The 17,329-nt window shown below is 55.8% G+C and overlaps 1 protein-coding gene across 4 annotated transcripts in view; it reads right to left on the minus strand.

Annotated features, from left to right (window-relative positions):
* Positions 1-17,329, minus strand: part of COL22A1 (collagen type XXII alpha 1 chain) — a 258,511-nt gene that overhangs the window by 203,843 nt on the left and 37,339 nt on the right. For all 4 annotated transcript variants that reach the window (XM_040494491.1, XM_040494492.1, XM_040494493.1 and 1 more), the window contains exon 4: positions 6,175-6,249. In XM_040494491.1, coding sequence (XP_040350425.1) covers positions 6,175-6,249 — 75 coding nt within the window. The remainder of the gene's footprint in view (positions 1-6,174; positions 6,250-17,329) is intronic.

Here is a 17,329-nt window from a genome sequence, read left to right on the forward strand (position 1 = left end):
AGAGATCCGGTTTTTCAGCAAGGATGAGGCCACCGGTAAGGTGGGGCTCCAAGTCAAAGCAGGGAGTGAACCCCAGGAACAACGCACCTCAGGCATTCAGAGTGCCTCACACAGCCCAGGGCGCACCCTGCCCCCTCGCAGACTTCCAGCTGAGTGCTGTGGACTCAATGTGTCCCCCCAAAGCTCCTGTGTTGAAGCCTGACCCTCAGTGTGATGGGTTTAGAAGGTGGGGGACCTGGGGGATGATGAGGCCACAAGGGTGGGGAGCCCCATGGGTGGTATCACTGCTCTTATAAAGGAGATCCTAAGACCTCCCTTGCCTTCCACCACCCGAGGACACTGAGAAGAAAGCCATGTATAAACCAGCCGGCAGGCCCTCCCCAGATGCTACGTCTGCAGGTGCTTTGGTCTTGATTTCCCAGTTCCCAGAAGCAGAAGATACAAGGTCCTGTTGCTTATATGCCACACAGTCCATGGTGTTTTTGTTCTCCTGGCCCAAAGGGACTAAGACGCTTGGGTGGCTTTGAAGAAGTTGTCAGATCGTCTGAGTCTGTTTCCTTAACTGGGAAAGTGGAGAGAGTAATCCCTTGCAAGGCTGTCGTGGCATTTCGGTGAGGTGAGCCGACAGAGCACCCCCAGGGAAGCTGCCGCTTGGGAGTTGCTCGGTCAGTGTCAGCAGCCCTTGCTGGGGACCAGGAAAGGAACCTTTTGACCCACGTCCTCTGTGAAATCCCCAGGAGCCTCACAGCCTGGCAAGAGCTCCGCCACTTCTCCCGGAGCCCCACGACTGCCACCTGGTCGTAGAGGACCAGGCATGTGGTGGGGAGCAGCCCCTCTCCCGCAGGGGGCAGGTCAGGGCAGCAGATGTTGGCAGACACCTGCTAAATGAATAAGGAGAGAGGCCCCCTTCTCTCACCCCCTCCCCCCCACCCTGCACTTCCGCGGGCCCGGCCACGGCCTCCTTAGCAGGGGCTGGGCACTGCTGTTCCAGAATTGCCTGGGGACAGAAGGCATTGGGTCCCTGCCACTCTGGGCTCCGCACCGCAGAGGGCCCAGCGGGCCCAGCTGGGAGCAGCTGGCAGAACTGACCACCCCTGTGCAAGGCCCTCTGAAGACACAAACGTCTGCCGCATGTGCTGGGGCCCTGTACCCGGACGTGCCCCAGAGGCTGGGAAGCTCCGGGCAGCGGGAGCGGCTGGGGGCCCGCCTGGGGACGGGGTGACTGGCCAAGAAGGCCCTGCAGGTTCCATGGACTAGACACCAAATGGTAAAGAGCCCATCTGGGCCCCAGCCGGCAGAGCAAGCAGAGGAGGTTTTGGGGACAGTCCGTCCTGGGTCCGAAAGCTGGTGCAGCACTGGCCACGCGCACGGTCTGCGTCTTCGCGTCTCCTCTGCCGCCAAGGCAGGGTAAACGGCCCGCCCCGCAGGCCGCCACCTCGAGGATCTCGCACATTCCTGCAGGCAGGGCCGCGCTCAGCAGGTGCCTGTACCTGGCACGCCCAGAGGCCCGGCGCCGGTGGGTCCGTGAGGGCTCTCTCATTTGTGAAACTCTCTGATTGTCCTGCCTGCCTGGGGCGCTCCCTGCAGGGAGGTGTGGGGTTGGAGGGGTCAGGTTATCGCTCAAGAGAAGCTGCCCCCAGTTAAGGGAAGCAAAGCGGGAGAGGGAGCGCATCTCAGTCAGACACATCGGACCCTATCCCTGCCCTTAGACTCTGCGGCTCCACAATGGGGGTGCAGGTACTAAGCCCCTCACAGCTCTCTGCCTCATCCGTGTGGGGCGGATGGCCACCACTCGGCAGGTGTCCGGCTCCTGGAGGCTCCCACGGAGCAGCGGCCTGTGTTCAGACAGCGTGCTGGCAATCTGGGTGACACGTGCCCAGAGACTTCCCCTCAACAGTGAGAACAGCAGAGTGGGCCTGCTCCCCTAGAGCTCTGTCAACTGTCCCTAGACACTGCCACCTTAAGCTGGGCTTCCCTTAAGCCGTTACACGTGGGAGAATGTTTTTTTCTAGGTTTTGAAAAAGCAAACATATGCTCTCCTTTCTGGTTCCACTTTTATGGGTTTCGATGAATAAAAACAAGGAATAAAAACAAAGACTTAAACACGACGAAGCTTTGAACAACAAGCAATTAACCCGGTGGTAGCAAAAGGGCACCGAGAGAAAAGAGGAATTGCCTGCAATAAAGAAAAGGCTGGGAAGGAAAATGAAAAACGTTCCCGAGGTAAATGGACTCTGACGCGAGGCACCGCATGACAAAGAGGCAATTGTTTAGTGCAGGAACTGCAGGGGTCCACCTCCCCCCAAATCACGGGGTCAGCTGAAACAGGTCGCATCAGCAACACCGTTAGCCATGGCCCAGCTCAACTGTGTGCACCTGCTCCACACCAGTGCCCACCGGGCTCCCCGCCCATCCTTCTAAGGTCTGCACTCAATGGACCTTTACTGGACTCCTCAGGCACGATGCTCACTCCCGGGTCTTTAGTGGGTCTGGCCAAGGTGCACAGGGCCCATCTAGGGATGCTTTCTCACCAGCTTGTGACCAATTTCATCCGGTTCATGCTTCTGCCCCTAAGGAAGCCAGGAGCTTCAGGTTTTCTTATTTGCGGCACATTTTGTGGAAAGACAGAAGGATTCCCTGTTGGCTGTGCAGATCCCAATAATGAACAGGATAAATCCCAGCCTCCCCAAAATGTAGTGTCTAGAGAGAAGCAGACGCATAGATAAGCAGTGTCGGTACTGTGGGTAAATGATTAGAAGGGAGAACTACAGGGCTTGTGCAGAAACACAAGGGATATCTCTCCCTTATCCCCCTGAAGAGCAGTCAGGGAGGGCTCCCAGAGGAGGCAAAGCTTAGCCTGGATTTGAAGAACAAATAAAAGGTGGGCAGACACAGGGGGAAGAAAGGGCATCCAAGGTAACCGGATGTGTAAAGGTCAGGGGGCCCGAGTCAGCCCAGTTCCTTCCAAGAATCTTGGCTATTCCAGGATGTCAGGAGCCATGGTCACTGGCTGGGAATGGGGTGGGCGGGGGAAGACCAGGTTGGGTCTGTCGGCCACGTGGCAAAGTCTGAGTGTCCTTCTGCGGGGAATGGAGAACCATGAAGGACTTCAGAGCAAGAAAGAAACACAACCCTGTTTCTATGACAGGAAAGGGAGGCCTGGGAGATGAGACTTGCTGAGGGGGGGCAAAGGTGGGGGTAGGCCTCGGGCCATGTCCACTTGAGAGGTATAGTGGGGGGTGTCTCGGTGAGTATCCGGGTGCAGGAGCTCAGGTGGGAAGAGAGAAGAATCCAGAATGCCATGGCCACATTTTAGAGATGCTCCGAACCTAGCATGTTCTTAAGCAGCAAACAGCCAATCTCCCGGGAAAGTTGTATTCCACCCGCAGTCATGAAACTCTCGCAACATTCAGTTATGAGTGCCGAGAGGGACCCTCAGAGACACTATGTGGGACGTAAGGTTACGCGGGCAGGGAAACTGGGCCTTAGAGATGCCAGGGGTCTGGGAGCAACAGGACCAGCCTAAGACCAAAACCTCCAACCGCCTTGCCTGCCCTCTCCCCTTCCTGGCTGTTTTGGCCTGGTAAGCCCTAAAACCTGCCAGAGTCATCTGAGGGGGTGTCTGGAACTGAGGCTTTTAGGAACCCCATTTTTTCCCAAAGGACAAACGATTCCAATTACCCAACTGTATTTAACTGGCAGGTCTGAGACTCCTCTCTCCATAACCCCACCCAGCTTCTACATGGCGGGGCTTCCTTCTGGGCTGGCTGTAGTTACAGGAGAGGACAGACCCAGTTGGATCTCCGTGTGCACAGCACTGCACCAACAGGGCATGGGTGCCGCGTGTGACGGGTGCCTGCCTGGGCTACGATTCACCTCCTGGGAGCCTCGGAGCCCGCAGAGGGGGAGGGGAGATTTCAGGAAGGTTCCAACGGCTGCAGACAGAGGCTGCGGATTCCGAACAGAGTGCCCGCTTCTCTCCAGTCACCAAACAGACTGTCAGCAGGATGCTCCTCATATACCAGAGGCTGAAGAATTTGTTCCCATACAGGTGTGCACACGTGTTCCCCGGACACACACACACACACACACACACACACACACACAGTGACTCTTCCCAGCAAGAATCAATTATTCTTGGGGCGCCTGGGTGGCTTAGTTGGTTAAGCATCCGACTTCGACTCAGGACATGATCTCACGGTTTGTGGGTTCAAGCCCCACATCAGGCTCTGTGCTGACAGCTCGGAGCCTGGAGCCTGCTTTGGATTCTGTGTCTCCCTCTCTCTCTCTCTCTCTGCCCATCCCCTGAGCACACTCTCTCTCTTTCTCTCTCAAAAATAATAAATATGCATTAAGAATTTTTTAAAAAAGCATCAGCAGAAAACACGGTTGGGCTCTTTTTCCACAGAACGAAACAGGACGGCAGGCAAGCCCATCTGACTTGCAGTGACACAGGCAGATTCGCTAATTCATCTGTGACTTCTTCCTTCCTCTCTCCTTTCCTTCCTTCCCACGGTCTGCCTGCCTGAACGCACCTGTGCCTCAGTTTCCCCAACTACAAAACACAAAACAGTGCCTCTCTCGTGTATCACAAGGGTTGAACGAGAGCACATGTGCAAAGTGCTTGACACACTGTAGAAGCTCAGTGAGCTTGATTTTCACCGTTATTGTTATTAACGTCCCTCTTGTCACATCTGTTCCCTTCTAGGGACACGTGCGCGACACACACACACACACACACACACACACACACACACACACCAGATCGTGAATGATTTCGGCCAGATCCTGCTGTGAGGGATTCCCTGCTCACAAAGTCAAACACGGAGAATGCAGCAGGTAGGAATCTGCCTTCAACACGGACTTCAGTGCACGGATGGGGATTGCCAAGGCAGCAAGCGGGAACACTGACGTCAAACTGCCCAGAAGCTTCGTGCCAGCCTGGGCAGAGCAAGGCAGCTGTGGATATATTCCCTGCAAGGGATTGGGGTTATGAAAGCAAAGAGGAGGAGAGCCATCGTTATCTCCTGGGTTGACAGAGGGCCCTGGGAGGGACGGCTGCTCACTGAACACCAGCGGCACCCCGGGCACCAGGCACCGGGAGACTAAAGCCGTCTTCCTTCCAGAGGCGCTTGATGGGGGAGTGGGGACCGGGGACAGGGAGGAAGAGGAGTGGGGGAAGCGTGTGGCACTTAGCGGGCCACCCCGGCAGGTGACTGCGGCTGGAACCCGCTGGGAACCGCCAAGAATTGGGTCAAACATGGACCTTGGAATGAGGGGCACTAAAGCCGGGCTGTTTCTTCCCCCAAGACACTGCCTGAGGGCCGAGTCACTCTGGGACACATTTCACCTGCTGTGCGAGCAGGCAGGGCCTTCTTCTACCTATTCTAGAAACGTCCCTCGAGCACGAACACGTAGATGCTAGCTTCTTCTGGTGGACGGGGGCACCCTGACTCAGCAGCGTCCCAGGAGAGTATCGCTGGGACAGCTCCTGTGAAGCGCCTGGTTCTGACCCCTCCCAGCCCCCAGCGGAGGATGCAGACCAGCTCCGGAGCCACACAAGGAGGGGGTGCCTGGCCCCCTTGCACCTGGCGGGGCTGGCGGCCTGGATGTGGAGGAAACTCCCCTGAGATCGTCACTCAGAGAGTGCTTTGCCGGATGTGGGCCACAGGGAGGAGCACACCCCACTCCCACGCTTGTGGCTCTCAGGAGGGTGGGAAGCCCACTCAGCCGTTGCCACGTCCCCTGTGCACCCCGTCAGGCGGGGACAACCTGGGAAGGGGCGCTGCAGGGGGATTCCTGCTGCCGGGGGCACACTATCTCCTATCACCCCCTCACGGATTTAAAAACTCTGGCTCTCTCTCTCACTCCGAATGCACTGATCTCTCCATTCCTTCGCTCGCCTGGCCCATCATTCGCTTACTTGTCCCCCAACTCTTTCATTCTGATGCATTATTTAGGGGCTCCCGTAGGGTCACCACCGACTCCCAGATGGAAACGGGACGGCTGCTCATGGCTGGACGGCCCGCAGGAGGGGGCTGACGCCTGCCCAGCTTGTGTGATTCCTTCCATTAAGCTTCAGCGGAGAGGTTGGTGAGGCCAGCCCTGCGTCAAGGAGGACCGCGCTCAGGGCCAGCTCAGGGTGGCACGGCGAGCCGGCGGTCTCTCTCTTACCTGTGATTTCCTTGCTGTCGCCATTGGTGTGCTTAAATCGGTCTCCTTGCACACGGACGCTGGGGCACAGCACGTCTGAGAAAAGCAAGAGAAGACAAGAGCTGGATGAGCAAATGCCACCCACAGTCACTCTGGGGAAGGTGACAGCACCCGGAGCCCCCAGCTCCCGGCGTGGAGGATGGCCAGTGCCCGGGGCACACGCGGGGGCAGCGCACATGGCTGACAGGTTCACGCCCGCATGTGCTTGTGGAGCACCTATTCTGTAAATACCGTGCCCTGTATTGGGGGTGAATCACAAACAAGGAGGGTCCCTCCCCTCAAGGAACTCAGTCCCCCATTAGAGGGAGTCAGACACCAAAAGTGACATGATCAACACAGTGTAGTAAGTGACAGGACGGGCGTGGTTGCTGGGGGATCTGGGACACAGGTCTGACACCTCACCAGGCTTGGGGAGGTCAGGAAAGCTCTTCTGGAAACGGTGGTTCTCGAGGCTTCCTTAACGGAACAGTTAAGACCTAGCCAGACAGACGAAAGCCCGAGAGTGGCACCAGCAGAGGGAACATTTATAAAGCCTTGAACACACAGGCGGTGCCCATAGAGCAGGAAACGTGCGCTGGGGGCCCACCGGCAAGGTGTTGCCTGATGCTACCCCAAGGAGTCTCAGGTCCCATTCCAACAGAAGAAAACTGCTCAACTGTCCGAAGGCAATAGAGTAAGTCTTACAGAAGAAAATAAAAGCAAAACTTCATTATAGGATATTACGTTAATGTCTCATATTAAGGTCTTCATGATTCTTCACTTAAAAAAACTGGAAGAGACAGAAACTCAGTTGCTCTAAAAATCTCAGAAAGAGCACCAACTTAGCGTTTAAAAAAAATTTTTTTTTAATTTTTTTTTTTTCAACGTTTATTTATTTTTGGGACAGAGAGAGACAGAGCATGAACGGGGGAGGGGCAGAGAGAGAGGGAGACACAGAATCAGAAACAGGCTCCAGACTCTGAGCCATCAGCCCAGAGCCTGACGCGGGGCTCGAACTCACGGACCGCGAGATCGTGACCTGGCTGAAGTCGGACGCTTAACCGACTGCGCCACCCAGGCGCCCCTAAAAAAATTTTTTTAATTTTTTTTTTTTTTTTTGAGACAGAGACAGAGCACGAGAGGGGGAGAGGCAGAAAGACAGGGAGACACAGAATCGGAAGCAGGCTCCCGGCTCCGAGCTGTCAGCACAGAGCCCGACACGGGGCTTGAACCCATGAACCGCGAGATTGTGACCTGAGCCGAAGTCGGACGCTCAACCGACTGAGCCACCCAGGTGCCCCCTAACTTAGAATTTTAACGTCCTTGATTCAAGTGTCAGGCTCCTGACCAACTGGCACAGTGTGTTGGATAAGTCCCTTAACTTCTGTCTCCGTGCAAGTGTTTCTGACGGGGAGACCTTATAAATCACGCATGAGCACGGGGCTGCCTGGAGGGCTGGGCCACCTCAAGCTCATCACAGGACTGGCATGAGGGAGGGTGGCCGTCAAATTCAGCACCTGAGGAATCTTGCTTTCCTTCGCCTAGACCCTGCCCTCTCCATGTCACTATTATAACCTCCCCTCATTAGACGTTCCCCCATCTGTTCTGTGTGCAATGACCTCTTTTCATATTCAGGGCACACGTGCTTCAGCGCAGGGCCAGTCTGGGGCCCCTTTTACCATCAGCAGCCAGGGGAAAGCACGAAATCGTCCCCGATTTGGGTGGAGGTATTTTTCATGTTTATCTTACAAGGCACCGCGAGGTCCGACGAGCCACATGGAAGGGGTTATTTTGGAAACAGCACCAAGCTGTCTGTCTAGGACCAAATACAAGAGAGGATCCAGGCCCCGTGCAATATTTAGACGGCTCCACCCAGGACGGCAGCAGCTGTGGGGTGACCATCAGTTGCTTGGAAGGCTGTCAGTGAGACGGGCTGTGGGTCATGCGTCACTGCGAATGCACTGACTCAGAAGGTTCTATCCTTGATTATGAGCAAATCTCTGGAGACTGATGGCTGGAGCTCGGGGCAGGCAGGGCCACTGAGCCTTGTCTCTGAAAATATCCCGAGGTTGTGACCTGATTCCCAAACCCAGATGTGCAAGGACAGTCCAAGGACCATGAGCACAGGTAAGACGGAGGCTCTTTTCAAAGACATTAGAACTTTTGCCCAAACCGCTTTAAGGACTCGCTCCCCAAACCACCTGCCAATCCCCTTTTGGGGCCATCTCTAACGCTTATACATTTGAGAGGATCAAGGGGCAATTTATAGCCGACTTAGTACGTCAGGACAAATGGTTCCCAAATTACCCCCTCCAGCCAGGCTTTGCAGGGATGCTGGGGCCTCTGGGTTCACCTGTTTGGCAGGAACACAGGGTCAGCATCCAAAGTCCCTCTCAGCCTATAACTGTATCTGTTTGGCCAAGATATTTCCACACTTTGCATAATGATCTATTTATTTCCACATCAACTCATTTACTTCAACTAAAATATCTGAGGTCCCGAAATGTTCCGGGCACAGAGCTAGTTCTAGGGACCCACAAATGGGATAAAAGACAGCCATCCCTGCCCTCAGGGCACTCATGGGCTGACTGTGGTGACTGGGGACAGAGTGACACAAAGTGTCAGAGCTGCCCGAGTTCGTGATGGCTGGAAATGACCAGTGACAGCTAAGCCGAGAAGTCACTACTGGATGGTCTTCCAGGCACGGGCTCCGTCGTGACGCTGCAGAGACGTGAGAAATGTCCCAGACCCAGGCTCCTGCCATGGAGGGCTGACAGACCCTGTCACCCGTACTACCTGTTCCCTAAAAGAATACCCCTTTCACTCCAAACGGCACTTTTCAGCCCAAGGAGAAGAGCTGTGGCTGGCTGGCGGCCGGTCTTAGCCAACAGAGGTTATTCTGTTCTCCACCTTTTTTAGCCACCCTTGCTGCTAGGGACACACATGTGACCCAGGTCTGGACGAGAAAATAAGTAACCGAAGTTTGCTGTGGTTGGCAGAGGGGTGGCCTCTCAAAAAGCTTTGCTTTTCCTGATGAAACGGGACAGATAGGGAGATGCACTTGGCAAGGTGACTCTCCCTCCTCCTTAGATGGTGGGACATAATGTCTGCAGGACTTCCAAGGACAACTGAGGAGACAGGGACTTCCAACAGCAGCAATCCAAGGCTGGGTGAAGTGGGTAAGAAAAACACACTTCCATTTGAGCCACAGGACTGGTTTGTTTTGTTGTTTTCTTTTTTGCAGTTGAGCACATCCCAAACCTGCACACATTCCCTTTTCTGGGAGCTGCACTGATTTGCCAGCCTCCAGGATTTGGAAGCTGCCTCTCTTTCCAGATGCCCAAGGACAACTCAAGAGGGTGGTAAGAACGGGTACATTACTTTCCTGGTAAAGGAGCCACAGACAGACTGGATTATCTTCACTATCCCAGTAAATATGGGTGTACCTGGAAATCATTCAGTATCAACCTGAGAAGCTGTTCTGGAATTAAGGATGGGGTAAGTCCTCAGGGTCCAACATGTGTACTTAGTTCTTGGTTACTTGGTCAATTTTCCTTTTTGAAAGAGCAAGAATATGACTGATCACAAAGACCTTCTCCCTGGGAGCTGATTTATGGTCATTCTTCCTTGGTCTTTGGGTAGGTAGAATATTCTAGACTTCTGGAGAGGAAAAAGATCTCCCTGCCCACAGAACCACTTCTATTTCCCCCAGAAGCTTTCAAGAGAGGCCAGCTGCTGACTGACCAGAGCTGCTCTTCCAGAGGGAAAAAACCAGGAATTCACTGTGGTTTCTGTGGAAAAACACATCAGCTGTTCTCAGTTTACCACATGGCAGAAGAGGAAAGTGTGCTCACACAGGATGCCCTTCCGCTTTGCGCTGACATGCCCACACTTCCGTCTAGAGAACACACAGCCATGCCATCCCCAGGCTCTCAGCCAAGAGTGTCTTCATCTGGGAAAAGAGAGTGCCGGCAACTATTGACTGCCTACTGTGTGCCGATCTCCCAGCTGGAGATTTTACCCCCAACAACCACTCTAGGGGATAGATTTTCCCCCCATCACACAGATTTAAAAACAGAGGCTAAAAGGTTAAGGAACTCCACAGGATGAGAGGAGAACCCGGATGTGAAATAAAGGTCAATCTACGTCTAGAATCTAGGAGAAGAGACGGTGGCTGCACTCAAGGCAAATCAGCAGGACCACAGAAGAGGGAGCAGAGCCCGAGGTCTCGGTGAGCAACAGACAGGAAGCGTTCAAGTCACCCAGCACTTTGCAGTGACCACTACGGAGTCCAGCCAGCCCCAGACGAGGTGCTGGCATTCCGAGAGGGCGGGGGAGAGGCAGAGGAGGAAGGAGGTGAATCAGGCACCAGCAGGCACACAGAACAGCTCCCTCGCTGCTCCGAGGCCAGCCAGGAAGTCACCCTCACTCTAGAGGGCCAGCCGACACTGCACCAGGCTCCAGGGCCCAGGACAACGTGAGTAGCAACTATGACGGAATGCCAGTGGCTCCCGGGGACGGAGGACCCACACATCCAGTATGGCACTGGGCGTGCAGACTGTTTCTGCTCTGCTGGGGGCAGCGGGGTCTCCGTGATCAGCAGACGGTCACGTGTAGAGGCTGCTGGGCACCAGACACCGTCCTGAGCATGTTGAACACATTAACACAGTGAATCCACTTCTCCTTCGGCTTCAAGGGGCAAGTGCTAGTATCTACAGATGGGGAAAGAAAGGCCTAAAGAAGTTAGTAAATGGATGGTCCAAGGCCGCAGAGCCCCCGAACAATGCAGGCGGCTCGATGAATCCAGCATCTGGCTCCCGACCACGCACCACGCAGTCTTTCCGAAAGTCACCTGCTTAAGTCACCCAGCTGACGGGGACCCAAGTTCGTCCGTCTCCAAAGCCTGCACAGACAGACGGCCGGCTGCTACCTCTGGAGGCAGCACCTTCCACTCACGAAGGGCCCCGACTTGTTGTAGACGGGCCTCCTTACCCTGCACCTATAGGATCCAGGTGCTGGCTAAATTCTGCCCGCGCACCTGTCCGCTTGTGACCCTTTACAGCAGGCTCCGAGCTGGGTACTGGGGACCCCAGAGTGCACAGACAGCAAGATGGCTACCAACCCCAAACAGGGGCCCCTTCTCTCTCACAGAAGCTACTTAGACGCTGCAGCCTGTGAGCTCCTAGTCTCCAGTCCTGTGCAGCTGACGCCCCGCAAATCCCCAGCGTTTCCATCATCCAGACCGGCTGCAGGCATGGAGGGAGTAGGTCCTGCGGGAGTCGTGAGCACGTAAGCTGGGATCACAGCTCCCGCAGGCAGGCGGGGTTTTGCGTTGGCTGCTGACTGAGGCGTCCCGTCTGGCACCAATCAGTGCTGCTCATCAAGCCCATCTTGCAGATGAGAGAACTGAGGCTAGGACAGCCGAGACGACCCACTTCAATCAGGCAGCTCATTTGCAGAAAGAGGGTTCAACTTGGTGTGACGCCAGCACCCTCTCGCTGGCTCCCACAGACACACATATTGGGGCGTCAGGAAGGGCACAGGATATTTAGGCCGTGGTTACCTCCGGGAGGCAGAACTTGGGAGTGATTCTTTGTCTCCTCTTTGTATCTTTGTATTTTCAAATTTGCTTTAAAGATTTGAATGTGATTTACTAGTGCAGTCTTTTCAGGTTTTTGTTACTATTATTTTGATCTTTTTAAGGTTTGTTTATTTTTGAGAGAGAGAGCATGAGCGGGGAGGGACAGAGAGTGAGGGGGAGGGGCAGAGGGTCTGAAGCATACACTCGGCACTCAGAGCAGACAGCCCAATGTGGGGCTCGAACTCACAAACTGTGAGATCATGACCTGAGCCAAAGGCAGACACTCAACCAACTAAGCCACCCAGGTGTCCAATTACTACTATTTTTTAAAAGCGGGTCTCAGCCGGGCCCTGGGACACTGTTGCTGGCTAGCAGGAGGCTCTGGGGGAGGGGAGGCAGGAGGGCTGGTGGCTGTAAGCACCGTTTGCACAAGTGAGCCTGGGAGGCCTGGAGGCCTGCCGGGCCTGCACCAGCTGACCTGCCAGCCTCGGCCGGGAGAACTCCAGAGAGCCTCGCACCAGGCCGCCTCCGCTCTCCCAGCCCCAGCCGGTGCTCACTCTCTGCGGTAAGGTGAGGCTGAAACAGGGCCAGAGGGAGACCGTGCTCTCCACGGCTGATGGGGAACGTGGCCTGGAGTCTGCAGACCTCGCCTCTCTGACGTCAGCTGCCCCTCGTGCGTGCTCCCAGATCTGGAAATAGGGATGTAAGTGTGGGGGGCATCTCCCCACCAGAGGTAATCCTGCAGCTTAAATGGGATAGTGAGTGGGAACTTCTTGGCATGGTGCCTGGCACCTAATGAGTGCTCGTTCACTCATTCATTCATTCATTCAGCCAATACATTTTTGCCAAGGGCCTGGCACATACCTCCCAGCGTGAGGAGTGAGTGCAAACACATGCCCTGGCCTCTCGGTGGTCACGTGCCTAGTGGAGGAAGCAGAAGGCCAACAGAGACAGAGAAGCCAGCGGGCCATCAGCTATGCTCCGTGCTGTGGAGGAAATATGTAGGGGATATGTCCGGGCGCTGGCCGTGGGGGCCAGGGTGCACGTTGGATACGCTGGTCTGGGAAGTCCTGTGGGCTGGGTGACATCTGGGTTGAGAGCTAAGAAGGGCACAAGCCAGCCACAGCAAGAGCAAACAGGCAGCAGGCAGCAGCAAGGGGCACAGAGCCCTGAGGAGGAAGGGGCTTGGCTTGCCCTGGGGTGGGGAGGGGGACCAAGCCCTGCGCTGAGTGGTTCGAGGAGACAGGAAGGTAGGAAGACGCCAGTTCAGGAAAGCCTGGGGACCCAAGGCAGGGCTTGCAATTCAGGCCAATGAAGAGATGTGTGCCGGGGAGTTAAGAGTGGGTGACTGAGTCCAGGTAGTAGGTGATGTAGTTAGCATAAGAGTGTGGCTGCCCAAGAAGGGTGGGATTTCAGAGGTCCCTGGTTTCCTGGGAACTCCCTTCCCTCGGGGGTGCCCGTGGGCTGGACACCAGCAGGTGTCAGCACAGGCCCCGAGGACCTCCTCTAGTTGGGGGCAGGAGATGCGGTGCCATGGGAACTCGGAAGGGCATCAGAGCCCTCGGCCAGCACCCAGGTGCCACATGGGTCCTGGCCACTTTGGCCCAGCAGGCTCAGCTGGCATCTGAGAGGTATCAAACCTAAGTGCAAACTTTCTTTCCTTCATCCCATGTTTAATGAATGCCTACTATGTACCTGGCACGGAGCTGCTCCGGGGTATAATGGGCCCAATGACAAATGTGCTGCCCTAGGGAGGCGCTGGCCAGTGGACAAGATGGAAATTGGCCAAATAAGGCACTGACATCACCAGCAGGTGATGAGAGCCAGTGGGAAGCTGTAAGGCGAGGCCAGGATGAACACAGCGGGCCCCAAGCTGGTTGGAGGGTCGGGGACGCCTCCACTGAGACTTGAAGGGTGAGCTGGAGGAAAGCAGGTCGAAGCAGCAGGAGAGTGACCCCCTGTGAGCTCAGAAGACTCAGCGACTCGTCCCCAGGTCACAGAGCTCAGCATCAGGGATGCAAAATCCAAATCCAGGTCTGTCTGACCCCCACTACCCCATCTTTGGGCCACGGCAGGTTGCGGACCATCGTGGCTCAAGTGATCTGTCTGTCCAACAAGGGCTCTGGGGACCCTCAAGAAGCCCTTAAATGAGCAGAATCCGTGAGATGCTCACAGGACAGGTGGGGGCAGGGATCAGCAATGTGGGGTCTGTGGCCAGCGGTGGGCAGGGGCTCACTCAGACACTCGTGTTCTCCTGGGACGTTAACCATTAGGGAGTAGAGCAGGACATGAATCAATGATTCCCGAGTGTCCACCACGGCAGGGACATGATCACTGCCTGGATGCCAGGGAGACCACAGGGAACAGAAAGGGCAAAAGTCCGTGCCCTCCTGAAGCCCACCATCCAGCAGATTTCACTTAAGTCTCTCCACAGCCTTCCGGTGGGTTGGCCTCTCCCAGTTGGCAGCTGGCACTGGGGCTCACTCACAGAGGCTCCCCGGTCTGTCTAAGTCACCTTGCGGTGAGTGGCAGAGACAGGAGGCAGACTTGGGCCTGGTTGAAATGCACACCCCATGCAATCTGCCCAGCGCACCCCAAAGTCTGGCAGGGGAAGACGCACAAGGCAGGAAAGGTCAGCGGCTGAGCTGGGCTGCCAGGGGAAATGGAGAGACTTCTAGAACCAGTATTCTTACAGCACAACACCAGCAGCCAGAACTGAGGATCAGGAAAGGGCCTATAGGATGACCCTACGGTTCAGGACTCTGGTCTTACAGGGAGGAATCTGACGCCAACAAATGCCCCCCGGTGCCACCCCACCCGAACCTCCCTCCACCACGCCTGGTGCACGGCCACAGCCCCCCTCCCACCCCTCAAAGGTCCTCTGAGGCCAAACCCAGGAAACACCAGCAGCCAGGAAGTGTGTTCTACGGGAAAGCTGGTCCTGAGGATGACGGCATCCGGCTTCTAACGCGGAACTTTTCTCCCCAAAGCTTTGCCTTCTGACTTTGATGCCAAACCTCTGACCCAAATTCGCTGCCTGGGGGCAATTTTGTCCATCCTACCCGAGCAAACACCTCCTTACGCTTCCTCGTGGCTGTCTCTGTACTGTTGGCTCCTTTGCAGGGAGTGAGCGGCTGCCTTAGTGCACGGCACCCTCTGTCTTTACAGCCTCCGAGGCTAGTTTTCTCGATTCCAGAAATGGGTCCACGCTCTGGACGCCCACCCTTCAGGGTCCCCAGAGGGATTCATGAGCAAGTACAGGAAGCAGCCAGCTCAGCACTCAGCCCACCACCGTCTCCACCCAGCGGCAATCTGCCTTTCCCTCCTGCCCATTCTCACCGTGCGACCTGGTTCTGGGAGGACCGTCACCCATGCCCAGTCTGCTGACAGTCACCCACAACTCTGGGCTCCCGTGAGACCCGAGGAGGAGGGGCACCCCAAGGGCTGCCTTACAAGGTGCAGATCTTACATAACAGGCTGCTGTGTAGACCACAGGTAAGGAAACAGAGCCTCCTCCTTCCCTCCAGGGATTCTGAGCAGACAGAAACATAAAAACAATGGAGCAGAAAGATGCAAACGGATCACATAAGTCCAGGGGGGTTCTCACAAGATATTTCACTCTGCCCCAAGGAGAGGAGACAAGAGTCCCCGTAGGAAAGGGGAGGAGGTAAGAGACAGGGCGTGAAGAAGGCCCGCGTTCTGGCAGCAGAGTTGACCCTAAGTCACTCCGTGGCCGGGACAGAGCACCTCCCCATGCGGTCCCGGGCAAGCACAGGGCAGGCAGAATGAGCCCCAAATGCCTCCCCCCAGGGACATTCTGTGGTTCTCAGCAGAGACGGGCAAACAAGATAAGGTGCGATTTCTTTTTCTCTAGTTACAGCCACATTCCCTCCATTAGCATGTGGCCTGGCATCAGACCCATCTGTGTCCAGGCTCAGGGTCATGTCCCCACAATCAGAGCATGTGACCCAGGCAATCCCCAGGGAAGGGCAGGGTATCCTGGTTCAGTCCTCTACCTTGCCAGGCACCGAACACCTTATGGGAGCAGACGGCAAGGCCGGGGCCCATTCACTGGGTCCTGGGGGCAGAAGGGGACCTGGCCGGCCCAGCTGCTCATTTGTTCCCGGCCTCTCCCCCAAGCACTGGTGGAGGTGGGTTCTGAGAATGGCCACTGGCTTCATTCCTGCGGCGGGGGGAGAGCTTTGGTGAGGTTGGTGGGAAATCACAGCCCGATGTCCAGGAGGAACCGCTGGGTGGCCTTTCCACCTCCCCCTGGACTAATGCAGCTGGCCAAGGCAGAGCTGTAACTAGAGATGAGCTGAGGCCGGAGGACACGGTGGGGCCCCTGCCCACGTGCCCTCCTTCCGTCCAGGGCACCCGCTGGGGCTGCACGTCCCATCACAGACTGCCACCGCCCCTAGGGGTCTGCAGCCAGAGAGGCCAGCCTGGGGGGGGGGGGCATGTGGAGGGGTCTGTGCTCCTCCACAGCTGTGGTTCTCCCCCACCCACAGCCCGGGCTCTGCTGCACCTGCTGCCCCACACCTGGAGAACGAAGCTGACGGGGCTTCAGGGGCTGCCATTCCTTCTCCGCGTAGCTGACCACGAACCAGCTGCCCAGTCCCTCCAGCCTCTGGCTTCTCATGAGACCATTACCATGTGCTGGGCTCACCATCCAACCCTCTACCCACACTTCCTCGTTTCCAGCCAATCCCTCCACCCACCCACTCCCGCCCCTAAACCCTCTTCTTGGGGAACACCGCCCCATATGCCCATCTATGCCAATTTCCTTCAGCATAATGCCCTCAAGGCCCATCCACGTTGTTGCAAAGGTAGGATTTCCTCGGTTTCTTATACTCCATTGTACGTCTACACTACCACCTTTTACCCCTCCATCCACACGTGGACGCAGACAGTTACGTTGTCTCCACGTCTTGGCTTCTGTAAATAATGGTGCAACAAACATGAGGGTGCAGGTATCCTTTCCAGGAGGCAATTTCACTTCCTTTGGATACATTTCCAGAGCTGGGATTGGCGGATCATAGGGTAGTTCTATTTGTAATGTTCTGAGGAACACCGTTTTCCACGTGTCTGCACCAATTCACATTCCCACCAACAGCACACAAAGGCTCCCTTTCTCCTCCCCCTCACCAGCACGTGTTATTTCGAATCTTTTCAACATCCCTTCTGACAAGTGTGAGGTGCTCTCTCATTGTGGTTTCCCTCGTATTTTTTACATGCTAACGTTTTAATGTGTGGTTTTTTTCCCCCTGAGATAGAAGCTCTGTGTGAACAGGGCTGTGCCTGTCACATGAAACCCCACACCCCCATCACCTGCAGCCAGTTTCCAGCTCCCGGGAAGTGCTTAATCAAGACTTCCAGAACTGATGGATAAAATGCTGTAGCAAAACGATCGGATGGGTTTCTCATTCCTATGTTTCAGATGAGTAACTGAGCCAGACAGCTCATGTGACTTCCTCAAGGGCATTTGGGCAACAGAGAGCACCTGCTTTGTGCCAGGCGGCTCCCCTCTGGGCCAGGCAGCACCTACTGTGTGCC

Source organism: Herpailurus yagouaroundi, unplaced genomic scaffold (genome assembly GCF_014898765.1).
Source record: "Herpailurus yagouaroundi ecotype Mexico unplaced genomic scaffold, PumYag 186, whole genome shotgun sequence".
In the NCBI taxonomy this organism is placed as follows: Eukaryota; Metazoa; Chordata; class Mammalia; order Carnivora; family Felidae; genus Herpailurus; species Herpailurus yagouaroundi.